The sequence below is a fragment of the Pan troglodytes genome, chromosome 5 (genome assembly GCF_028858775.2).
Source record: "Pan troglodytes isolate AG18354 chromosome 5, NHGRI_mPanTro3-v2.0_pri, whole genome shotgun sequence".
NCBI lineage: Eukaryota > Metazoa > Chordata > Mammalia > Primates > Hominidae > Pan > Pan troglodytes.
Genome location: NC_072403.2, coordinates 30,793,092 through 30,819,006, shown reverse-complemented (window position 1 = coordinate 30,819,006; position 25,915 = coordinate 30,793,092). Strand labels below are relative to the sequence as shown.

General features: G+C 43.9%; 1 protein-coding gene across 32 annotated transcripts in view; it reads left to right on the top strand.

Moving 5' to 3' along the window:
- Positions 1-25,915, top strand: part of RIPOR2 (RHO family interacting cell polarization regulator 2) — a 234,577-nt gene that overhangs the window by 190,158 nt on the left and 18,504 nt on the right. For 11 of the 32 annotated variants that reach the window (XM_063812154.1, XM_063812147.1, XM_009450607.5 and 8 more), the window contains 9 exons: positions 1,865-1,990; positions 2,636-2,784; positions 4,445-4,574; positions 9,041-9,733; positions 13,307-13,488; positions 16,728-16,896; positions 20,202-20,337; positions 21,930-22,091; positions 24,305-24,463. In XM_063812154.1, the coding sequence (XP_063668224.1) occupies positions 1,865-1,990; positions 2,636-2,784; positions 4,445-4,574; positions 9,041-9,733; positions 13,307-13,488; positions 16,728-16,896; positions 20,202-20,337; positions 21,930-22,091; positions 24,305-24,463 (1,906 nt within the window). Of the gene's footprint in view, positions 1-1,864; positions 1,991-2,635; positions 2,785-4,444; positions 4,575-4,907; positions 5,058-9,040; positions 9,734-11,824; positions 13,221-13,306; positions 13,489-16,727; positions 16,897-20,201; positions 20,338-21,929; positions 22,092-24,304; positions 24,464-25,915 lie in introns of those variants that run through there. The other 21 variants (XM_063812157.1, XM_009450609.5, XM_063812163.1 and 18 more) reach the window with 3 other exon arrangements.

The window sequence follows — 25,915 nt, the reverse complement described above, 5'->3', positions numbered from 1 at the left end:
AGTATTGTCTTGGTCTAGGTGCTGGAATTATGGACCTGAAGGGTAGGGGCCAGTTGTCATGTCATTATTTTGCTTTTCAAGTTGTCTGTTTTTTTTTTAATTTTTAATTTTGAAAAACATTTTAAGCCAATGAGAGTCTGGAAACTGGTACAGGACTTCCCATAAACCTTTCATCTAGATTCACCACTTTGTAACATTATGCCACATTTGTTCTGTCATCATCATCATTATTGCTGTCATTGCTACTATTATTTTGCTGAACCATTTTATTTATTTATTTATTTACTTATTTATTTTTTATTTTGAGATGGAGTCTCGCTCTGTTGCCCAGGCTGGAGTGCAGTGGCATGATCTCAGCTCACTGCAACCTCTGCCACCTGGATTCAAGCGATTCTCCTGCCTTGGCCTCTGGAGTAGCTGGGACTACAGGTGCGCACCACCACAGCCGGCTAATTTTTTTGTATTTTTAGTAGAGATGGGGTTTCGCCATGTTGGCCAGGCTGGTCTTGAACTCCTGACCTCAAGTGATTCCCCCCCGCCCGCCCTTCGGCCTCCCAAAGTGCTGGGATTACAGGTGTGAGCCACCACATCCAGCCCCTGAACCATTTTAGAGCAAGATGCAAACACCAGGACTCTTCGTCCCTAAATTCTTCTAAGAATGGAAAGACATTCTCTCACATAGGCATTACTAAGCCCTCAACACCAGTGAGTTTATGACACCGGCTCTTCGGCTAACATCACCTGGAATTAGTCTATGTTCATATTTTGCCAGGTGTCCCAATATTGTACTAGGTAAGCAGGTTTTTTTTTTTTTTTTCCTGATCCAAGGGCCAATCCAGGATCATGGCTGATCATAAGTATCATGACTGAAGAAAAATAACATCTAGATCTTTCTTTGTAAAAATGTGCTCCAAAAAGTAAAAATAGCCTTTGTTATTTTCCCTCTTCAAAAGGAAACTTATATAACCATTTCATCTAACATCTCCTCCAAAACCCTCTATACTCATACCTCTTAGCAGGGGGTGAGGGTGTATCTTCCCTTAAACATTAAAGCAGTCTGACCAAGGAGATATTGCACACCTTCCCCCAAGAGTATGTTGGATTTCAAAGTCCTTGCCAGCTCCATCTCTCTATCCAGAGTAAGGATGTTTTATTTCTTGCTTCTGACTGCTAAGGGGGTTTTAGCTGATACTTCCTCATCTCACTAAAGGAGCTGGGTTGTGTGGCTGCTCTATTGAAGTAGAACTAACAAGAGAGAGAACTGCTTGGCATGAGTGAGCAGAAGGGCACAGTGCAATGACCTTTTACTACAGAAAACCTGTACCCTCCCTGTCTCAGGCGGGCAGAACTTACTGTGCTTTAAAAGCCTCGGGCCAGGCACAGTGGCTTATGTCTGTAATCCTAGCACTTTGGGAGGCTGAGGCGGGCAGATGACCTGAGGTCAGGAGTTTGAGACTAGCCTAGCCAACATGGTGAAACCCCGTCTTACTAAAAATACAGAAATTAGCCGGGCATGGTGGCACATGCCTGTAGTCCCAGCTACTTGGGAGGCTGAGGCAGGGGAATCGCTTGAACCCTGGAGGCGGAGGTTGCAGCGAGCCAAGATCACACCATTGCACTCCAGCCTGAGTGACAGAGCGAGACTCCAACTCAAAAAAAAAAAAAAAAAGTCTCCTCCCCACTCATCCCCAGCTCCATTCACACCCAAGAGTAAGGGGGTGGAGGGAGAGTAAGGGGGTGGAGGGAGAGTAAGGGAGAAGGGGAGGGCAGCAGTGGCTTTAGGTCTTTCTCCTTTTGATCTTGGTGTTCTGGTGGAGAAGAGGGGGTGGCAAGACATGAAGGCCCTTGGATGTCTCCTCTCCAGATTTTCATGAAGTATGGCCGGCAGCGGTGGAAACTGAAAGGCAAAATAGAAGTAAATGGCAAGCAGAGCTGGGATGGAGAAGAAACAGTTTTTCTGCCCCTGATAGTTGGGTTCATCTCCATCAAGGTACAGTATTGTCATTGCCTGTTGTCTTTCCTGGTGCCACGGCTGGATGATCCATTGGTGGGGCCTTTACCCGTGACCCCTGCCTGTTGCCCCTCCATCCCACAGACTTCTCTGCACTACAAGTCTGTTACAAAGACAGCTGCCCTCTCATCAGAGTAAGTAAAGTCAATCTAAGATACACTTTTGAAATATCCACCTCTGGCCAGGCGTAGTGTAGTGGCTCACGCCTGTAATCTCAGCACTTTGGGAGGCTGAGATGGGTGGATCACTTGAGCCCAGGAGGTCGAGACCAGCCTGGCCAACATGGCAAAACCCCGTCTCTACAAAAGTACAAAAATTAGCCAGACGTGGTCGGTGTGCCTGTAGTCCCAGCTACTTGGGAGTCTGAGGCAGGAGGATCACTTGAGCCCAGGAGGTCAAAGCTGCAATGAGCCATGATCACACTACTGCACTATAGCCTGGGTGACAGAGAGAGACCCTGTCTCCAAAAAAAAAAAAGAAAAAGAAAAATGAAAATCCGCTTCCGATTTCAGATATGATTCTGAAAGAAATGACCAACCTAGCTCAGTAAAAAAAATGACACATTATTCTACCTTTCTCCTCTGCTGTGATGTAAGGCCTATCCTCTCCCACTCTCTCTGCTAGGTCACGGAGCTCAAAGGGCTAGCAACTCACATCCTGGTAGGTAGCGTGACCTGTGAGACCAAAGAGCTGTTTGCAGCCCGACCTCAGGTAGTGGCTGTCGACATCAATGACCTTGGCACCATCAAACTGAACCTGGAAATCACCTGGTAGTAAGTGCCTCTTCCTTTATTTCATCATATAGAAATATCTGATACCGGCTAGTGCTATTCAAAGCTGGTGCGTGGACCATCCGCATCACCAGGGAGCTTGTTATAAAAAGCAGAATCTCGGGCCCCACCCCAGAACTACTGTGTCAGAATTGCTCAGGCCCCAGAATCTGTTTAACAAACTCCCCGGGTGAGGTGCACACGTGTTAAAGTTGGAGAAGCCTGGGTCATGTCACCAATCTCCTCTTCTACTTCCTATTTTAAAATATTTTTTCTGTCACCTTCCTTCCCTCTCTACCTTTAAATATATAAGGGCATAGGTCCTCTCAAGTAAACTAATTTGAAAGAAAATATCTGTCCAATAGGAGGTACTTTGACCTCAGAAAAATCCTGATTCTCACGGATGCTTATTCCTCTTTATCACATAACTTCACACTGCTCTGGAAAATTATGAGTATCCTTAGTTCCTCTGCACTGTATTTACTGAAATAGAATATCCCCAAAGGGCAAGAGAGATCTTTTTTCAAAGCAATGAACTTAGAAATCGTTTTCCAAATTCACCCGGTGAGAAAGGTCATGATAAGTTATTAACACTAGCAGCTCCAGGTGCGGTGGCTCACACCTGTAATCCCAGCACTTTGGGAGGCCAAGGCAGGTGGATCACCTGAGGTCAGGAGTTTGAGACCAGCCTGGCCAACATGGTGAAACCCCATCTCTACTAAAAATACAAAAATTAGCTGGGCATTGTGGCAGGCACCTGTAATGCCAGCTACTCGGGAGGCTAAGGCAAGAGAATCATTTGAACCCGGGAGGCAGAGGTTGCAGTGAGCTGAGATTGTGCCATTGCACTCCAGCCTGGGCAACAAGAGCAAAACTCCATCTCAAAAAAAAAAACAAAAAAAAAAAACCACTAGTAGTTCACAACATTTAATGTAATGCCGCCTCCGGTACATCGCCAAGTAAATATGACATGTTGAGTATTCATGCTCAGGGTCTCATTTACAATATGGAAAGCCAGGTGTAGAAGCAGCAAAGACACTCTTGCTTTGTCATCATCAGCACGCTTTGCTCAGCCCTTCCCTCCCCACAATCTGCAATCATTGATGTCTCACATGCAAGATCATTCTTCTTGCTGGATGAATCGGGTGCCATGATGTTAAGTGGCATCATTGTGAACAGACTGTTATTCTCTTCCCACACAAGAGGCTCTGTGTCAACTGAAATGAATGGGATTCTATTTTTGAGTGTTTTCTTTAGAATGGAACAATAGTCTGTCGATGTCTTATACCATTAAGGTATCTAGCCCCGCAAAGTTCAGATAATTTTTATAGACTTTTCAACATCTTGTTTTGTCGAAACAAGCATTCATAAATTTGTGTTTCTAATGTTAATGAGGAACAGGTGTATCTAACTGTATAGCTAAATTGTGCTTAGAGCTGTGATAATATTCTGGGGTCCCTTGGGTGAGTCTAGACTCAGTTTTCTGCTCCACTTTTCTTTTATCCAGGTTTATTTTCTGCAAAGCAGTTTAGCTAAAACCAGCCCAGTTCCGAACCTCTGGTTGAGTTTACCTTTGTATAATGAGGTACTCTCTTAGCCTGTGGTCTGTTGATGATAGGTGATTTTACCAAATGTGCATACCTGGGGACCTGTTGTTTTGCAGTCCATTTGACGTGGAGGACATGACCGCATCCTCAGGCGCTGGGAACAAGGCGGCAGCCCTTCAGAGGAGAATGTCCATGTACAGCCAGGGTACCCCGGAAACGCCCACCTTTAAAGACCACTCCTTCTTTGTAAGTTCAGTGTAATTTCCCAAGTAGAATCAATGCACCTGAGCCAGTGCTTGCACCCAGCATTTGAAATGCTTAAGAGACAGTGCTGGGAGTTAGTATTTCTATCAGAGGTGGTGAGCCTCCTCTGTTTTTCCTCTCTCCTTGCCCACCTTACCTATTGCTGTGATGGTAACATGTAGATTTTTCTGAACATTCTCTAAGATCAGCCTTTTAAAGAAGTGCATATAAATAATAGCCTCCTTGTTTTAATCAAAAATGCTTGCTAAAAAGCTAACAAAATGTAGTAACCTGATTCTTCCCACTAACTCCCCCATCTTGCTTTCACTTCTGAAGAGGTGGCTGCATCCTTCCCCAGACAAGCCCAGGCGGCTGTCTGTCTTGAGTGCCTTGCAAGACACTTTCTTTGCCAAGCTGCACCGCAGCCGCTCCTTCAGTGACCTGCCCTCCCTCAGGCCGAGTCCCAAGGCCGTGCTAGAGCTCTATGTGAGTGTGGCCTGCCCGGGTATGGAGTGCTTGACTTCGGGGGCTTGTGGCATGTGTGACTCAGCATGTCTCTTGTTTTATCTTCTCTGTCTTGCTCACTGGGTAATGGTTACAGCTGTACTGTCCTTGGGGCGGGACACTTGGTTGTGCATGTAACTTTGATAGAGACGCAGTTTGTCCTTCTCTTCTAATGATCCCTGTTTTGGTGCTGTGATTTTTCTCCATTGTGGCAAAGATATCCATGGTAACAAGATTTTAAACAAGTTTAAGCCTTTCAAAAACTGGCATTCGGCCCAGCATGGTGGCTCACACCTGTAATCCCAGCACTTTGGGAGGCTGAGGTGGGTGGATCACTTGAGCTCAGGCATTCAAGACCAGCCTGGCCAACATGGTCAAACCCTGCCTCTACTAAAAATACAAAAATTAGCTGGGAATGGAGGCATGTGCATGTAGTCCCAGCTACTTGGGAGGCTGAGGTGAGAGGATCGCTTCAACCCAGGAGGCAGAGGTTGCAGTTAGCCGAGATGGTGCCATTGCACTCCAGCCTGGGCAGCAGCAAACTCCATCTCAAAAACAAACAAACAAAAAATTGGCATTCAAGGAACTCAAAAGGATTTCAATGAATTTTACTAGAGCTACTTCTATTTGAAAGGTTCTCAGTCTTAGTTTATTATAATGTTTGTTAATTCTATAACACTTCAATAAAAAGATATCCTTAATTCACAGTCAGGAATACAATAAGTATTATATATTATACATTATGTCACCAGAGGATACACACACACATGCATGCACACACACATACATGGAACATCCTGCTCTTCACAGATGTATAAAACGAAGCTTTGAGTGTCAACAGAGGAAAGGATTAAAAGTCTTTGGGTTAATAATAATAATAATTGCATCATTTTCATTGAATTAAAAAATGCAGGTGAAGGCTGAACATGGTGGCTCACACCTATAATCCCAGCACCTTGTGAGGCCAAGGCAGGTGGATTGCATGAGCCCAGGAGTTCAAGACCAGCCTGGGCAACAAAGTGAGACCCCGTCTCTACAAAAAATTTAAAAATTACCCTGTTGTGGTGGTACACACTTGTGGTCCCAACTACCCAGGAGACTGAAGCAGGAGATCACTGAAGCCCAGGAGGTTCAGGCTGCAGTGAGTTATGATTGCACCACTGCAGTCCAGTCTGGACAACAGAGCAAGACCTTGTCTCAAAAAAAAAAAAAAAAAAAAAAGGCAGGTGAAAAGGACCAGGCTAAACTCTGGTGGAGTTTTCAGGGAAAATGGGAAGATTGTATGGGGGAAATACACATGAAAACATGAATGAAAACACAAAGAGCTAACACAGCTGTACACGCAACCGTTAACATAACATGTATATTCATGCTCATATGTTCATGTGCTACAGGTTGGGGGTTGTGGGCGAGAGTTGGTAGAGGTTTCACGTCATAATTTAAATAAGAACAAGGTTAGAAAACAACTGGATGGCTTTCCTGATAAAGCGTTTTAGATAAATGCAAAGGTCCTCAGAGCGGCTGTTCCCATCTGGCCACAGCCCACCACAAGCCCATCCCACGTTTTCACTCTCTATCCTCTGCTGGGGCCCCTTGGAGCTTCTCAGTGTCCTCCAAATGCACCACCTCCTTTCAGGAGCTCATGTCTTTGCATGTTGTTCCTTCTAGAATGCACTTCCTCCGGTGCCTGCCCCCTACTTCACCATCTTCCACACTGAGCTCCAGGATTGGCTCTTTCTCAGGCAGCAGCCACTCCCTCATTGGGGCCCTTCCCTCATGATGTCATCCCTCAGTTATAGCATGCACACCATTGTACTGTTGTGTGCTTGTTGTTAGACTTGTCCCCTTGGTAGACTGCAAGTCCCCTTGGGCAGGGCATCTCAATTTATTCTCACTCAATATTTGCCACTTAAGTAGGTGGAAATTGAGCTTGAGTCTTGGAGTCTCAAGACAAATGGCTGGGAAGGACTTTGGAATTTGAATAAGAATCCTGACTACCCAATCTCCCTGCCATACCCAGTGTCTCCCACCTCCCTCTGTGCTGCCATGAGATGTGTGCACAGATCAGACAAAGCTGAGTGGAACCACATGGAGGGCCCATGGGTTCTAGAAGCCTAAAGAACCCCCATGGATGAGGTCTAGGGAGAAGGCTCCAGGCATCCTTCATCCCTCCCCTAAAAGATTCCTTTTATCTTTCCTAGAGACATAAGGTGTATATGAGGTGGGGGGTGCAAATACGGGAGGGAAGAAACTGAAATACACAAGCTTGGAGGGGAGGAAGAGGAGCACCAGAGCCCACCACCCCAACAACATTGTGGACCACAGTTCAATAATCACTAATAGAGTAAAACATCCTCAGTTTGGGAGGTAAAGAGACAGAGCTTGTAGAGGTTACTCAAGTGTCCAGTGACACATCATTTCACTCGTCCTGTGGTTAAAGTAAGTCACCTTCCAACCATGCTACAACGGACAGTTTGGGTGCAACGAACTGCATGTGTCGGGATCTAGTGGCCTCAGATACAGCAGCAATGGGACCAGGGACCCGGCTGGAGGAGGAAGGGGAGCCTTTGTCTTCCCTTCTGCTCTTCACTGCATTTGCTGTAATGTTTTTATTTGCCGGGCTTATTCCCAGCAAATTTTGAGAATTTGTCAGTTTCTATATAATTAAAACAATTATTAGCATGATACTTACCATTTATTTACTTTAAAAACTGAATCTGGGATCTAAGAAAAATTAATCATTTTGGGCCAGGCGCGGTGGCTCACGCCTGTAATCCCAGCACTTTGGGAGGCTGAGGCAGGCGGATCACCTGAGGTCAGGAGTTTGAGACCACCCTGACCAACATGGCGAAATCCTGTCTCACTACAAAGAAAATACAAAAATTAGCTGGGGGCGTGGTGGCGCATGCCTGTAATCCTAGCTACTTGGGAGGCTGAGGCAGGAGAATCACTTGAACCCAGGAGGCCGAGGTTGCAGTGAGCTGAGATCGCACCATTGCCCTCCAGCCTGGGCAACAAAAGTGAAACTCTGTCTCAAAAAAAAAAAAAAAAAAGAAAAATTAACCATTTTGAAGGGGTTAATCTCAGTAACTCAAAAGCCCTTTCCACAGAGCAGCATTTGGCATTTAGGCATTATACACAGACCACAGCACAAGGAGAGCTGACTTCGAAATAGAAATGCCTGAATAAATGAATGATCTTGGTTACCTGGATATTTCTGGCCTCTCTCTTCAGAGTTCTGCTTCATGAAGCACAGGGTGTACCTGTGACACCACCCAGGTCTGCTTGACAGATGACTTGGTGTTTCTAGGCGGCCTGAGAGCCCTGGGGTTTGCCTCCTGCAAGATTGATGTTCCATTTATTAGTCTTTTCCTTTTATTTCTAGAGAAGCTATGCAAATGTATGGCTGGCCTTGAATTATTTATGGCGTGGTTACTAAATTAATAAAACATTTTCCAGAGCTTGGGATTTGTGGGCAGAGATTTTCAAAAAAATAATTTTTGAGAATTGAAGCAGAACAAAACATCACAACTTTGGAACTAAATTGCATGGATGTTGGAAAGTTTTTTAAGATAGATGCCTAAATAGAAAAAGAAATTGGTAATGTTATTCATAACTATGGCTGCCAAATATTATGAGCTCTTGGAATTCAGAAAACAAGCCCCCTCCCCCCATGCAACCTTTTCTTTTGAAAAATGTCAAACCTTGAAACTATTGCCATGAACTTTCACCTAGATTCAACAATAGAAACAGTCCTTGATGGTCTGTTTTCTTTTGCCAGATACACACACACACACAAACACACACACACACACACACACGGCATCAACAAATAAAATGCTAACATTCTGAAAGTTCTGGGTTTTTTCATTGTAATTGCCTTATATTCTGTCTAGAAATAAACCATGCCAAGCCAAATGCATCATTTGTATTGAAAATAATAATGAGGTATCTTTTATCTATAGTCAAATCTACCTGATGACATCTTTGAAAATGGAAAGGCAGCCGAGGAGAAAATGCCACTGTCGCTCAGCTTCAGTGACCTGCCCAACGGGGACTGCGCCCTCACCTCCCACTCAACAGGCTCCCCTTCCAACTCAACAAATCCAGAAATTACCATCACCCCTGCGGAGTTTAACCACAGCAGCTTGGCCTCCCAGAATGAGGGTATGGATGACACCAGCTCAGCATCTTCCAGGAACTCCCTGGGAGAAGGCCAAGAGCCAAAGTCACACCTGAAGGAGGAAGACCCAGAGGAGCCCAGAAAACCTGCCTCGGCCCCGTCTGAGGCTTGCCGCCGACAGTCCTCAGGTGCTGGGGCTGAGCACCTGTTCCTTGAGAACGATGTTGCAGAAGCACTTCTGCAAGAGTCTGAGGAGGCCTCTGAGCTCAAGCCTGTGGAACTGGACACTTTGGAAGGAAACATCACGAAGCAGCTGGTCAAGAGGCTCACATCTGCAGAGGTGCCAATGGCCACAGACAGGCTGCTCTCTGAGGGTTCTGTTGGTGGAGAATCCGAAGGCTGCAGATCCTTTCTAGATGGAAGCTTAGAGGATGCTTTTAATGGGCTTTTCCTTGCATTAGAACCACATAAAGAGCAGTATAAAGAGTTTCAGGATCTGAACCAAGAAGTCATGCATTTGGATGATATTCTAAAAGTAAGTACCTTTTCAGAGAAATTGGATTAGGTTTGGAGAGAGATGTCCTAAGCCAACATTCTATTTAAGATCAGGTATCATTTAAAAAAAAAATCCTGTCCAATCACAGGATTAATAGCTCATCATCATTTTAAATGGCACTAATATGCCAGTAGTGCATATTAAGTTTTATTTTCCAAACAACAGATCAACTTATCTAAATTGATTAGGATTTAAACAAAGAGCTCTAGAGAATGTTGAAATTCCCCCAGTCCCCAAGTTAATCATTTTAATCCCATATGTGAAATAGAGGCACTTTGATGATTACAGTCTCACAGGCGTTACTGGATAGGATCCCTCTCAGGGGGTCGGGAAAGCAGGGAGCCCTTTGTCTGGTTGGAGTCAGAGTTATCCAGTCCCATTGTGAGAGCCACGAGCCACTGCCTGCTGGAGGAGACTGCCTGCTCTCACAATTGGTCCAAATAACCAAGTCAGAATCTCAGATTAATCATCAGCAAAATAATCATCCATTCTACTCTAGAGCGGGAGATCTACAGACTCTCCAGGGATACCCTCAATCCATAGGGATCAGACAGCCCAGGATGGAGGTGGGAGGGTAAGATGAGAAGGATGATTTCCTTGCAGGCGGGAGGTCCTGATAATGAGATCATTATTGCTGCATCAGAATGTATCTGTCTCCACCTGCATACAGATTAATTTTTTAAAAAACACTGCACAAGAAGACAGATTTGAATTGTTGTCCCAAATCTCACTGCTACTTCTTGTATTCTTTGCTGCTCTGATTTATATTGTCATATAAAAGAAAAGAGAACTCAGATCCTTTTTCTTAAAAGAGCAGTTCTTTGGGGACCTGGTCTGTAAAAAGGCTTGAAAGTCAGGTTGCAGGGGCAAGCCGAGAACCAACCCACAGAAGGCTGTTGCATCCCTTTCTAAGACTGTTTTCCTGGCTGAGCATGGTGGCTCACACCTGTAATCCCAGCATGTTGGAAGGCCAAGGCGGGCAGATGACTTGAGCCCAGGAGTTAGAGACCAGCCCGGGCAACATGACGAAATCCCATCTCTACAAAAAATACAAAAATTAGCTGGGCATGGTGGCACACACCTGTAGTCCCAACTACTCGAGAGGCTGAGGTGGAAGAATCGCTTGAGCCAAGGAGGCAGAAGTTGTAGTGAGCCGAGATCACGTCACTGCACTCCAGCCTGGGTGAAAAAGTGAGACCCTGTCTCAAAAAAAAAAAAAAAAAAAAAATATGGTGATTGTTTTTATATGTAGCCTGCCCAGTGGCATCTGAAACTACATTTCCAAGGCTTTTTGACCATCTTATCCTTCTCTACTCAGTCTTGCTGACCTAACTCTGGAGGAGATTTGTGCCCAAGGCAGATGATAATTCAGGTCCTGACTCTCCAGGTCCTCAAATGCTCATGACAGATAGTTCAGTTGATGATATAGCCTCCGAGAAACAGAAGGGCACTCTGAATCTACTTTCTGTAAAATATCAGTTCAAAACCATCAGCTCAGGGCTTGTATATGCAGGCTGCTTGTCTGGTATTCTACTAAGCACCTATCTTTTCTGCAAAGTTGACCAGCTTTGCTTTGTGGGCAAAAGGTATTCATTTCAAAGAGCTAAGACACAAATTGATGCCATCTAAAGTGAATTCCTTAGAGAAATCCAGTAGTGATAGCAGCTCCCATTCCAGGCATCTAGGGTGATGGTAAGTAGCTCAATCCACAGGAAACACTAAGCATTATTAAAAACTGGTGATCAGAGACTTCTTTCCAGGGTATTATTTCACTCTGCTATTGTTCCAAAATTGTCCTGCTACTAAAATCCTCAACTGCCCCTTTCTTTGTCATGACCAATATTTAAACACATCCGTACTGTACAAGATAAAATTGTGCAGACACCTTGCTTAGGAAAAAAGACCCTAGAAGTAGGTGAAGTCAAGACCGACTCCCTGTCTCCCCCTGAGACTGCTGAAAACATCACTAGTGAGTGTGTTTAGGTCTGGGGCAAATGGCTTTGTATCCAGCCAGAATTAAAGCATCAGCTGGACAAAGCTTTCTCTTTTCTCCCTCCTTCACATTCCTAGGATGCTAAACACCTTGATGATCAGAAACTAAATGGTGCTGCCTCTTGGACGGAGATCACTGAGGGTGAATGAGACAACTGTGATTTAAAAGACCGAAAGACGTTTTCCCATGTGCTTTTGTGCCATCTTGAGTGTCAGAGACAGATCCCTGCAAGGCCCTTCCTACCTTGCGCTAAGAAATCAGCAAGGAGTGTCACCTAACTGGATGGAGGACATTTAGTGCTTCTAACTTGCAGAATTTGTCCCATTCGACCCACCCCAGCATCCTCTTGAATATTTGGAAATACTTCTCTCCAACTCTGTGCCCATAGCAACTGGCATTGTTTTGCTTGTAATGTTTCTGCATGTGGCCAGCATTATAGAATGCTCCAGGCCAGAGAATGAGATTGCTCCCATGATGCCAGGGCCTGGTCAGGGAAGTGGTGGGACTTGTTCCCTTTGAGGCAGAGCTCCAGAGGAAGCAGGGCTGCTTCTTGTCATGCCCAAGGCATTCATTCTTTCCTCAGTCCTCAGAGGAAAAATTATATGCTGTGAACAGGTGCGGTGGCTCATGCCTGTAATCCCAACACTTTGGGAAGCCAAGGATTGCTGGAGCCCAAGAGTTCAAGACCGGTATGGTCAACATAGGGAGACCCTGTCTCTACAATAAAAGAAAAAAATTAGCCTGGTGTGGTGGCACATGCCCGTGGTCTCAGCTACCTGGGAGGCTAAGGTGAGAGGATTGCTTAAGCCTGGGAGATTGAGGCTGCAGTGAGCTGTGATCACACCACTGCACTCCAGCCTGAGTGACAGAGCAAGACCTTGTCTCAAAAAAAAAAAAAAGATGCAGGGCTTCTTACCTAGGGAACATGGGCTAGGTGAATTTGAACCACTTCCTGTTTCTGGGATTTGTTTTGTTAGTCCTTTAGAGCAGATGCCTTAGATAGCTAGCGCCTTTTGTAAAACACCGAAGACAATGCCACTTGGAATTAGAGATTGGTCAGTATTCAGCATTGACTCACTGACTTAAAATTTGTCTGCTTGTGGTATTTTATTTTGGGGTGAGCACTAGGCAGAGGGATATAGCAGTTCTGTTTCCCAAGGCTTTGTGGTTGACATGGTTTTATTTTTTGTTTTTTGTTTTTTTCAACTTTTTGTTATAAAAATTTCAAACAGAAGTAGAGAAGATCCTCTAATGGATCCCAGTGTGCCCATCCCTCAACCTCCTCAGTGATCAACTCATGGCCAATCTTGTTTCCTATTCTTCAACCTGCTGACTTCCCTCTGGATTCTTCTGCAACCAGTCCCAGATATTGTGCCATTTTATCCATGGTTGTACTTCTTTTTTGGATATAAAGATTTTTAAATGCATTTTTTAAATGCTAACAAAAAATAAAAACTTGAAACAAAAAAAAAAGTGTGGCCTCTCCAATTGAGCATCGTGTGTCTGGTTTCTCTTTCCGAATATGTTGATGTTCTCCCTGGTGCCTTCTGCCTTTACAGTGCAAGCCAGCAGTAAGCCGCAGCAGGTCTTCCAGTTTAAGTCTCACAGTTGAAAGTGCTTTAGAAAGCTTTGATTTCCTGAACACCTCTGATTTTGACGAGGAGGAGGATGGTGATGAGGTTTGTAATGTTGGCGGAGGTGCTGACTCAGTATTTTCAGACACTGAGACTGAGAAACACAGGTAAGTCTGAAGTTAGTGTCTCCTTATATTTCTCCTGTCACAGCTGATACAGTAGTTCTTTGTTACTGTCAGAGGGGACCTGGTACACATTTCCAGGAAGATAAAACTCTCCACATGAGTGACCAGTTGGCTTACAGTTCCTTTTTATTGTCAAGTGCAATAAAAGGGTCAATATTATTCACCTCTTTTGGGTTGCTTAAGGGAAAATAAATATCTTTATATTTCCTCTTTATAAATAAAGAGGAAAATTTTGTATGAGAGTGTTTTATACAAGTACATGTGTACACATTTTTTTTTTTAAGACAGAGTCTCGCTCTGTCACCCAGGCTGGAGTGCAATGGTGTGATCTCAGCTCACCACAACCTCCACCTCCCAGGTTCAAGCAATTCTCCTGCCTCAGCTTCCGGAGTAGCTGGGACTACAGGCACCCGCCACCACACCTGGCTAATTTTTGTATTTTTTTAGTAGAGACGGGGTTTCACCATGTTGGCCAGGCTGGTCTTGAACTCCTGACCTCAGGTGATCCACCCGCCTCAGCCTCCCAAAGTGCTGGGATTGCAGGTGTGAGCCACTATGCCCAGCCCTCACATGTGTCTTATAGGGTTCCGTGTCTACAACTTGACCCCATGTAATTAATTCCAAATTAACTAGGTATACACATTTCTGAAGAACTCTTACTGGATGACAAATTTGGGCCTGGTTCTCCCTGGCTTGCACTTTACTTCCGCTGCCTTTGTTTTGTTGTGCTTCCCTTTCCCAACCCTTCATGCTTCCTTCAACCCAGTGAGTCTTTGCCTGAGATTGAGTTCATCAAGGCACGCATCCAAGTCAAGTTTAAGTCCCATGGTGCATATTTCTTGTAGAATGTAAGAGGGGATGACCAATGACTGCCACTGGTACTGCATGTCTCTAGGTGGAGAATGTGACCTTCTCTGGAAGCAGCAGATGAAGGTGAAACATTGTCACCTTCACCGTCAGGTGTCCTCGTGCAGCCAAATCATGTTTTGAGAACTAGAGCCTGGGGTCCAATTTTATAACTACAGATAAAGCAAAATAAGCACAATGGAACATACCCACCTCCATCAATTGCTGTGAAAGAAAACACACTTTCCCAAAATGGGGGTGGATTGCCCGCTCATCTTTACCTTGGCACAATATGACGTAAATGGGTTTTCAAGTTACGGCAAGCTATGATTTCAACCTTCACAAATTTCCCTGAAAGATGTTAGTTTTTGTTTGTTGTTGTCCCTGAAGGGTTTCCTTTTTCAAAATAAAACCAGGAAAAAAAAAAACATGAGAACTTGAATTTACCCCATAAGCAATCTGGGGACATGGCAAAGAAAATTTATTAAATGAATGTAATGTTTAAATTATCCTACATTTGGCCAGGCATGATGGCTCATGCCTATAATCCCAGCACTTTGGGAAGCCAAGGCCGGAGGACTACTTGAACTCAGTAGTTCAAGACCAGCCTGGGAAACATGGCAAAATGCCATCTCTACTAAAAATACAAAAGTTAGTTGGGTGTGGTGGTGCACACCTGTAGTCCCAGCTATGCGGGAGGCTGAGGTGGGAGGATTGCTTGAACCCAGGATGTCAAGGTGAGCTGAGATTGTACCACAGCACTCCAGCCTGGGCAACAGAGCGAGACCTTCTCTCAAATAAATAAATAAGGCCGGGAGTGGTGGCTCACTCCTATAATCCCAGCACTTTGGGAAGCTGGAGGGTGAATCACTTGAGGTCAGGAGTTCGAGACCAGCCTGATCAACATGGTGAAACCCCGTCTCTACTAAAAATACAAAAATTAGTCAGACATGGTGGTGTACGCCTGTAGTCCTAGCTACTCAGGAGGCTGAGGCGGGAGAATGGCTTGAACCTGGGAGGTGGAGGTTGCAGTGAGTTAAGATCGAGCCACTGCACTCCAACCTGGGTGGCAGTGCGAGACTCCGTCTCAAAAAAAATAATAAAAATAAATTGTTCTGCCTTAATATTTTTTAGCTTGATAGAATTTGTGAAATACTTCTTATCCAAAAATTTTTCTGCATACTTGTTACCTTAAGCTGTTACAGGATGTAGCAAAGTCAGGCATCAATCTAAACTTTTTTTCTTCTTGCTATAAGAAACATTTTAACAACAAAAATATCACAAGCACAGGTTTTATAAATGTTATACATCATTGATATTAAATATATCTAATTTGATCAATCTTATTGTATGTCATCAGAAGTATTAGGGAAGAGAGAGAGAGAGAGAGAGAGTGTGTGTGTGTGTGTGTGTGTGTGTGTGTGTGTGTGTGTGTGTATTTTAAATATGTATTGGCTGCTATGTGTGGACTGCCCAGACACAAACTGAGTGTTTTCCCCTTGGAGGCAAATGTGAATCAGAATCAGAATAAAGCATTCAAAGCCTCTAAGCTCTGGTGCTAATCTTTTTAAATTGTGGACACCAGAGAGTGTGAGGCTAGAAGCCCAAATCTTCCCTGTCCCGTCTAGCTGTGTGAACCAGGACACTCAAAATCTCTGCTAATCATGTGAAACAAGACCACTATTCCCACCCTCCCTAGTACACAGGTTTAGTTTATGAATAAAATTAGATAATCAATGCAAGAGATTTTTTTAAATGTAGGTGCCTACCATGATATAACTTCATACAGTTCAACAAGGGGGTTTAAACAAAACATCAGAGGCAGAACTAAGCGATTCCTCTGAATATTCAAACACCCTTTTTAACTTTTGTCCAGAGTAGAACATCATGTCTCTCTTCTTGGCAGCTTTCCTTTTTCCTTTTATTCAAGTAGCAATTGATCTGAGGCCAGGAAAAAACCTTGGCAGATTATTTCTTAATGGTATTGCCTTTGGGAAACCACAAATATAGAGGACAATTTAATTCCAGAAAATTTGGCAGATCACCCTGTCAACAGAGCAGGAAAGTGCAACACATTCAAAATGAGGGCATGTTTCAAAGACTTCTGGGTGAAACTACTTCATAAGTGGTTCATTAGGCTTAAAAAGTAGAGAAAGAACTTTGAAAGCAATTTGTTTGCATGTCCTTTTAACACTAGGCAATTTGGTGACCAGGCTGAATTAAGTAATTTTTTAAAGGTGTCTCTATTTTTCAAGATAGGCGAGTGAAAGACTGTTTTCAGTGGGTGCTGTTGGGGCCTGATGCAAACCATATTGACTTGACCTGTGGTTTGTGCACAGAAAAAGAATAGCTAATGTTTTGCCCACCTTCAATAGTTACAGGTCGGTTCACCCAGAAGCCAGGGGGCATCTCAGTGAAGCGCTCACTGAAGACACAGGAGTTGGGACCAGTGTGGCAGGAAGTCCTCTCCCACTGACCACAGGCAACGAGAGCCTGGACATCACCATCGTCAGGCACCTCCAGTACTGCACCCAACTCGTGCAGGTAGGATCAGCGATGAATTTGTGTTTGAGATGCCAGGTGATTTACATACCAGGAAGTGTGCTTTCATTTTTTAGTATTGCCAGGGAAATGAGAATTCAGGAATAAGAGAACAGTCTTGCTGTGGTTTGAGCCAAGTCAAAAACTCTGATGGGCCTGCCCATCCCTCTACAACCTTGGGTTTTTCATCTTCAAACCTAACTCTCCAGACCTTCACAGTAGTAGGTGGCATATGGTTAGCTCTCACTTTTGACTCATTTGGTAGTACCTGAGAATAATGTGATTAAGGGGGTGGGGGGAAGCCATTTGTATTCCACCATCTGCAATGGAGTTTGAAAGCCAGTAGTGCTGAATATATATTAACGTGAATGTCAAATGAATTAGTTTTTCACCACCTGGATAGCTAAAAGAAAGTGTTAAAGACTCTAACCACAGTCTCCTGGACCTTGAATAAGTAATTCTTATTAGCAATGCTAAGATATAATTCTCTAGGCCATCATGATCACCATTTAGCTCTCATTCTGGGACACCACAGAGCTAATTTTTCTTCTCATCTCAAGCTGTTTACCACTTAAGGTTTTTCAACAGTGGAGCAAATGTTCTGAAATTCTTTTGTTGCAGGAAGGGTTTCAGCTGTCTTGAACAAAGCATTTTTCCTCAAGCATCTACTTAAGAGCATTCTCTTTGCCTGGTTGCTTTTCTTCTAATATCATTCTTCTCCCAGCTTGCTTGGGTGTATGTGGAACAGGAAGAGAATGCAGAAGCTAATAATATGGTTCCAGACCAGGCGCAGTGACTCACGCCCATAGTCCCAGCACTTTGGGAGGTCAAAGCAGGAAGATTGTTTGAGCCCAGGAGTTTGAGACCAGCCTGGTCAACAGAGTGAAACCTCATCTCTACAAAAGATACAAAAATTAGTCAGGCGTGGTGGCACAGGCCTATGGTCCCAGCTACTCAGGAGGCAGAGGTGGGAGGATTGCTTGAGCCTAGGAGGCAGAGGTTGCAGTGAGCTGTGATGGCACCACTGCGCTCCAGCCTGGGTGACAATGGTTCTGCTCCTTTCTGTGTCTCTCAGAGACCTGTCTTGATCACCTGGTAGGCATAGATGCAGAACGCAGACCTGTACTACCATGCTGAATTGTCTAAAGTATTTGGACTCTTAAACAAATAGGATTTTCAAACCCAGCACTTTGGGAGGCCAAGGCCTCATTAAAAAAAGAAAAGAAAAGAAAAAGTGTCAAGGGGATCAGCCAAGCAGGAAGGGTGCAGAAGGAGGAGGAATGGTAACCCAAGAGCACAGAACCTGTTGGAAGATAAGAGTCAGGGTGAGGAGCCAGGGGTCCCTCGGGAGCCCAGCAGAGGGGCAGTGTTGCCTCCTTGGTAACAGACATGTGATGAGATGTAGGAGAATATGCTTCTCCACCATAGATGAAGAGCATCAGAGAAGCCTCAGACAACTGTGTGCTGTGGGAGACTGGTTGGCAATTATAACTCCTGCCACTTGGTTAGCCAACACTTAGTTGAACTCTTCTGTTGAGTTTTGAGGTCAAAAACCACAAAGGTCTCACAAACCATGAGACTGATAACCAATCTGGTAGAATGTGCAGTTTTTTTTTTCTGATCAAAACAGACAGGGATTTTTATTTATGTATAACTGTTTTCTACTCATCAACCATTTGAACGAGACAGCTCTTTGTCCTTGCTGAGCCTGATACTATGCCAAGCAAACCACTTGTTTCTCTTCTACAGAAAAATAGCTATTTTGTGAGACATAAGAGAATTCTTATCTTTGAAGGAGTGACTGTTTTCTTGCAAAGACTAATTGGCATGCTTTTAGTGCAAGCAGTCAATGCAGTGTTTCTCTCGGTAATAAGGCCATGATTATAACAATTCATCCTTTCTGTGGGGATGAGCAATGGTACAAAAACAGAAGAGGTGGATAAAAGATGTAGATTGAAGGAATGAGATTTAGAAACTTACCTTCTCACTTGCGTTGATTCATGTGTGAGCTTACTTGTTAGTTATATAACCACAGAGAGATAAAGATGTGCATTTTCTAAGAATCATAATCACTACAATTATTTTCAAAATAAAGCAGTTCGTTGCTATTGTATTTACTCACAGGAAAGGTGTTAGTACATAATTGCTGCACTAGACTTTGTTTTGGTTTTTTTGTTGTTGTTTTTGTTTTTGTTTTTTTTGAGACAGTCTCACTCTGTCACCCAGGATGGAGTGCAGTGGCACAATCTTGGCTCACTGCAGCCTCTACCTCCAGGGTTCAAGCGACTCTCCTGCCTCAGCCTCCTGAGTAGCTTAGACTACAGGCCTGCACCACCACGCCTGGCTAATTTTTGTATATTTAGTAGAGATGGGGTTTCGTCATGTTGGCCAGGATGGTCTCAATTTCCTGACCTCGTGATCTGCCTGCCTCAGCCTCCCAAAGTGCTAGGTTTGCAAATCCTATTTGTTTTAGAGTCCCAATACTTTAAACAATTCAGCATAGTAGTACAGGTCTGCGTTCTGCATTTATGGCTACCAGGTGATTGAGACAGGTCTCTGAGACACAGAAAGGAGTAGAACCATTGGGCAGCAAGCGACTTATATTCTTTCTTCTCTTAGGCCTTCTCATTCTTGTTTACTGCACACAAATAAACCCACTTACAACTTATGTGACCTTGGGTGGGTTACTTAACCTCTCTGTGCCTCAATTTTCTCATCAGTAAAATGGGGATATCAATAAGACCCGCCTCATTGGGTTGTTTTGAGAAATAACATAAGCTAACACTTATACAGAACTCAGACCAGTGCCTGGCACATAGTAAGCACTCATTTGTTATCAAGAGACAGCTCTGATTGTAATTCTCATTATTATTTAACCTGCTCTTAACTTTCAGCTTGAACACACACACAAAAATAAAACCATGCTGTGAAAAATTGCTGCATTTGTAAGACAAATCTATTTCTGCTTACACACCAAGACACAGCCTAAACTGCCCCTCATGTTTCAAAGGGGAAGATGAGATTCACAGTACATAAAAGGGAAGGCAGCTTTATAATAACCTTGTAGACCTACTACTGAGAAAGTTCCAGAATTTATGCACACATGAAGAAATGCAAAGCAACAAAAACATGCCTGATTTCATCAGATGTTGTAACTGGCATGGAATGAGGATCATTATCGAGCTGGAAGAAAAACATCGCATGAGTTTATTTAGTATCATCACCACATTCAGGAAGGATGAGGCTGGGTAGAGAAAGCTCTACTGAAAACAACATAATTGAAACAGGAGTTTTGTTTGTTTTACCAGCAAATTGTTTTCTCAAGCAAAACCCCATTTGTGGCAAGAAGTCTCTTAGAGAAGCTTTCTAGGCAGATCCAAGTGATGGAGAAACTCGCAGCTGTCAGTGATGAGAACATAGGAAATATCAGTTCTGTTGTGGAAGGTAAGTATCTGCCAGTTACACCGCTATTCACGTAAATGATGACACCACTAGCCCAGTCCACTCCCTATGCCTGTTCATTGCTTTGTTGGAAAAACAGAAAAGCATTCTTAGGTCACAGGATTGAGAAAGGTCTCCAAACAAATTGGGCTCATTAATGTCACATTTCAGCTTTCTGAGTCAAAGCAGCAGACACACGGTTTTTTCCAGAGGGCCTCCACCCCCAGAAGTCAGACACAGAAACAAAAACAGCATCCACTTCACAGGCAGAGTTTCACAGACTTTCTGCTGGTGCGGTTCCCTTTAGGGACAGATGACTATAGGATGCTCTTGCACCCTGGAGGTGGCTAAGACAACTCCTGTAGTGACTGTCAGTTGGAAGATCCTGCCAGACCCTGCTGGGGAAAGGTACAAATAAAATACATGGATGCAAACGCCTCCAGGAGAGTTCCTGATTCTAAGAGTTTTAAATGAAGAATTTGACCTGGGAAAGATGCCTTTGAATTTGTGTGATCTGGCTATGGGGCACTTTTGTGGAAACCAAAATTTATGTCTTCTTTCATATCAGATATTCAGCAGAAACAGGGTCTTCCAGGTAATCTCTGATTAAGCCTAAAACTTCCTCTATCTTCTCCCTGTGCATTTCTGCCTCCCACATCCATTCCCACTAGAAGTAGGTGACCTTGGCCGGTCTCTGAGGGACATGAAGAGGGGCAGGACATTCAGGCTGTGAATGACTTGTGTCCTCTCCTCTCCCAGCCCCCTCCTCATGATCATGACACATTCAAGTGAAACACTGTTCCTGTCCCACCTGGTACCATGCTGTTCAGTCATTTCAGTCAGGGAACCACCTGGGCAGGGTAAAAATTTCCTCCAGCCACCTGCTGCTACCTCCCATCCCCTTCAGGAAACTCTCCTCCAGTTTGAGTCCTTGATCCTGTATGATTTCTGCTGTGGAGAGTTATAGGAAATCACAAGTTTGGAATGCCGCCCAAGGGTAGAGCTCCTGTATTTCCTATCGCTCACAGCAAACGAACTTGTTTTTGCTCTATTTTCTTTGCTCCCCAAGCAGGATGAGTTCCTCGTCATAACTTCTTTACCCTTCGGGCCACCTGCCGACCACACAGGAATCTGCTAGTTCCATGTGAAAACTAACCACAGTCTTATGGGGAGAAAAAAGGTCCCTAAAGACCCCCCACATACACACCCTTTCCCCAACACGTCTTCATCTGCTTCATTTAAAATGTTATGGCCAGGCGCGGTGGTTCACGCTTATAATCCCAGCACTTTGAGAGGCCGAAGTGGGTGGTTTGCTTGAGGACAGGAGTTCGAGACCAGCCTGACCAACATGTTAATACCTCATCTCTACTAAAAATACAAAAATTAGCCAGGTGTGGTGGTGCATGCTTGTAATCCCTGCTACTTGGGAAGCTCAGGCAAGAGAATCACTTGAACCCAGGAGGCGGAAGTTGCAGTGAGCTGAGATCATGCCATTGCACTCCAGCCTGGGTAACAAAGCAAGACTCTGTCTCAAAAAAATAAAATAAAATAAAATAAAATGTGTTACGAGATGGGGGGTTGCTCTTCTTTTCCAGCCATACCAGAATTTCACAAAAAGCTGTCTTTGCTGTCATTCTGGACCAAGTGCTGCAGCCCTGTTGGTGTCTACCACAGCCCAGCGGACAGAGTGATGAAGCAGCTGGAGGCCAGCTTTGCCAGAACTGTCAACAAAGAATATCCAGGACTTGCAGACCCAGGTACGAGGCAGCAGTAGAGAGAGAATTTCTGTCCTTCAGTGTGAGAGTGGGCATTGGGGTGGGGGTCGGGGGAGAGGGATTCTCCTACCACTTGCCTGTGGATGGGAAACACACAAAAGGACATCCCTGAAAAAAGAAATGTACTGTCCAGGGAAAACATCATCTACTCAGATTTAAGAAAAGAAAGTGTTGAACTGTTTTAATTCAGAATATCAGCAGTGACATTTAAAGCTACTACATTTTGGCCAGGCGCAGTGGCTCACGTCAGTTATCCCAGCACTTTGGGAGGCTGAGACAGGTGGATCACCTGAGGTCAGGAGTTCGAGACCAGCCTGGCCAACATGACAAAACTCCATCTCTACTAAAAATACAAAAATTAGCCGGGCATGGTAGCCCACACCTGTAATCCCAGCTACTTGGGAGACTGAGGCAGGAGAATCGCTTGAACCCGGGAGGCAGAGGTTGCAGTGAGCTGAGATCACGCCACTGCATTCCAGCCCAGGTGACAGACTGAGACTCCATCTCAATAATAATAAAGCTACTACATTTTTATGTATTGTTATTTCTATGTGTATACTTCTTTCATTACAATTTCACCAGTACGAGAGTGTCAAATGGTATGATCACTTTGGAAAAACTGTTTGGCAGTTTCTACTAAAGCTCAATATACCCCCTACCGTTGGATCCAGCACATTCACTCCTAAATATGTAAAGACAGATAAAGTGCTATGTTCACAAGAAAGGACATTTATATGAAGGTTCCTACCACCTTTACTCACAAGAGCCAAAAATTGGAAACAACCTAAATGCCCACAAGAGAATGGATAAATTGTAATATACTCATAGCATAGAGTATTACACAGCAATTTTTAAAAACAAAATACAGACAAGGTCTCACCCTGTCATCCAGGGGGAACGCAGTGATGTTTTAATAGCTCACTGCAGCCTCAATCTCCTGGGCTCAGGAGATTCTCCTGCCTCTTCCCCTTTTGTACTGGGACTATAGATAGATGCCAACATGCCTGGCCAATTTTTGTACTTTTAGTAGAGACAGGGTTTCAGTCTCTTGCCCAGGCTGGTCTTGAACTCCTGGGCTCAAGCGATCCTCCCTTGGCCTCCCAAAGTGCCGGAATTACAGTTGTGAGCCACTACACTGGGCCAGCAATTTTTTTAAATTAATTAATTTATTTATTTTGAGATGGAGTCTCACTCTGTTGCCCAGGCCGGAGTGCAATGGCGCGATCTCAGCTCACTGCAACCTTCGCCTCCCAGGTTCAAGCGATCCTCCTGCCTCAGCCCCACCCAGTAGCTGTGATTACAGGCACACGCCACCATGACCAGCTAATTTTTATATTTTTAGTAGAAACAGGGTTCCGCCATGTTGCCAGGCTGGTCTTGAACTCCTAACCTCAGGTGATTCACCTCCCTCAGCCTCCCAAAGTGCTGGGATTACAGGTGTGAGCCACTGTGTCTGGCCCTGGGCCGGCAATTTTTAAAAAGAACACATTGTTGCTATAGTCAATAATTTGAATGATTCTCACAGATACTTTGTTGTGTAAAAGGAACAAGACACCAAAAGTACATACTATATAATTCCATTTACATGAAGTTCAAGAACAGGTGAAACTAATTTATGTTGATAGAAGTCAGATTGTTAGTTGCCTATTTGTGCCCTTCCCTTTCTTTCTCTTCCCTTCATTCTTCCTTCCTTCTTTCCTTCCTTCCTTCTCTTTTCCTCTCTCACTTGTCTCTTCCTCCTCCTTTTTATCTCTCTCCTACACACACATATATAATATTTATTCATTATATATTTTATATATAAGGGAAGGGAAGGGTAGCTATAGACTGGGAAGGGGCACAAGAAAACCTTATGGAATGCGGGCCGTCTTCCATATCTTGATCTAAATGGCAGTTACACAGGTGTGCACATGTGCAAAACCATCCAGCTGCTTACTTTACTACTTCACTCTATCTTCAACCACAATAAAAGATAAACAACTTATTGAGCCGGGTGTGATGGTTCATGCCTGCAATTCCATCTACTTGGGAAACTGAGGCAGGAGGACTGCTTGAGCCCAGGAGTTTGAGACCAACCTGGGCAACAAAGTGAGACCCTGTCTCTAAAATAAAAATAAAAATAAAAATTATTGAATGAATGAATGAATGAATGGTCATCTATCTAAAGCTGCTTTGTGTCTTTCCCTTCCAAATAGTGTTTCGAACCCTGGTGTCCCAAATTCTGGACCGGGCTGAGCCTCTGCTTTCCTCCAGCCTGTCCTCGGAAGTCGTCACTGTTTTCCAGTATTACAGTTACTTCACCAGCCACGGCGTCAGTGACCTGGAGAGTTACCTGAGCCAGCTGGCCAGGCAAGGTGGGACATGTTCTTTTGTCACATTGTAGTGGTGGCCCAATTTGGCGTTATCTCTGCTCTTTTAAATCATGGCTTTTGGCAATGATGGCCTTTTATTTTTCAAGTCCACAGTAGAGGTGCAATTTGCCTTTTAAGTGACTTTTGGACTTTTAACATTAGTGAGCCCCTTGTTAATGAACCAGGGATTCACTAGGAGCAACTCAATCATCTGGCAGAGAGGTACCATTTACAGGAAGCTGGTAAATGATTTAAGCTTTCACTGTAATTTATTTCCTTCAGTAATGTATTTGCCATTAGTCGGATCAATCCTACAGGCAATACTATTTTATATTGCCCTTTTTGGTGAAGCTTTCATTAATAATAGGAAGAAATGGGGTTTCAAAGAAGGCAGGTAGGTAACATGGTGGGAAGGGAAAGGAGGAAAAGGTGGAAAACTAACTCCAGGGCTACATGTCCAGGGAACAAGAACAGCTGCCAGTGCAGGCATGCAGCAATGAAGCTGGTTCTTGCCATTCCACATGGCCCTTCAGAGACTGGAAATAAAATAGCAATCTAAATCAAGTGAAAACTCCACTTTGGGAGTGGAGCCAGGTAGTGAGGGGCTGGTTTCTGGTTCCCAGGTTTGTGCTTTATAAATCCACAGAGCCTTGACCAATGCAGGTTAAAAGGGACAGGAGGAATGAGGTGTGTTCTTTGGAGCTAAGTGAGTCTGGCACAGCACCAGGCAGCAGCAACATGTCTGGCGCAAGCCCAGGCTTACCCCTTCTCTCTCCAGAACATCAAATCCTGCAACAACACAGTCAGCACATTGGGTGGCATCATAGTGATGCCCAGCACTGTACCAGCACGGAGCATGGGAGAGAGTCTGTGCATAACCCCTTACAAGGCAGACGCCAGCACAGAGGACCAGGAAGAGAAAGCATGGGCAGAAAGACCTTGTTTTAGGACCACAAAGTCTTATTTTATAATATTATAGTCTTCATTTATTGATACTAAATTTGTCCCAATCTAAATCCATTTTCTGAGAAAATGTTTATATTACTCAGTTTGCATCAGTGGCAATTTACATCTCTAGGCTCTTATTACACGGTCCCCAAGAAGGCCTACTCATTTACTAACAGCAATGGGGAATGACAATGAAAAAAACCTTTAACATTTTAAGTGTCTTTTTTCTTTCATTATAAAAGGGAAAAGGCTTCATTATTTAAAAAAAAAATGTAAACAGAGAAGTATAAAGAAAGAAATTCCAATCTCTCCTCCTACTTTTTAAATTGAATGCATTTTTCAGTTGAATATACGTGGGTTTTACATTCCAAATTGTAATTATGCCTTATAGAGTGTTGATCCTGTTTTTTATTTGATATTATGTTCTGTCTTATTCTTTGAAAGCATTTGTATTAGATTATATTAGTTATGAGATTAATAGTTCTGCATTTCAATGTATTTGATTAT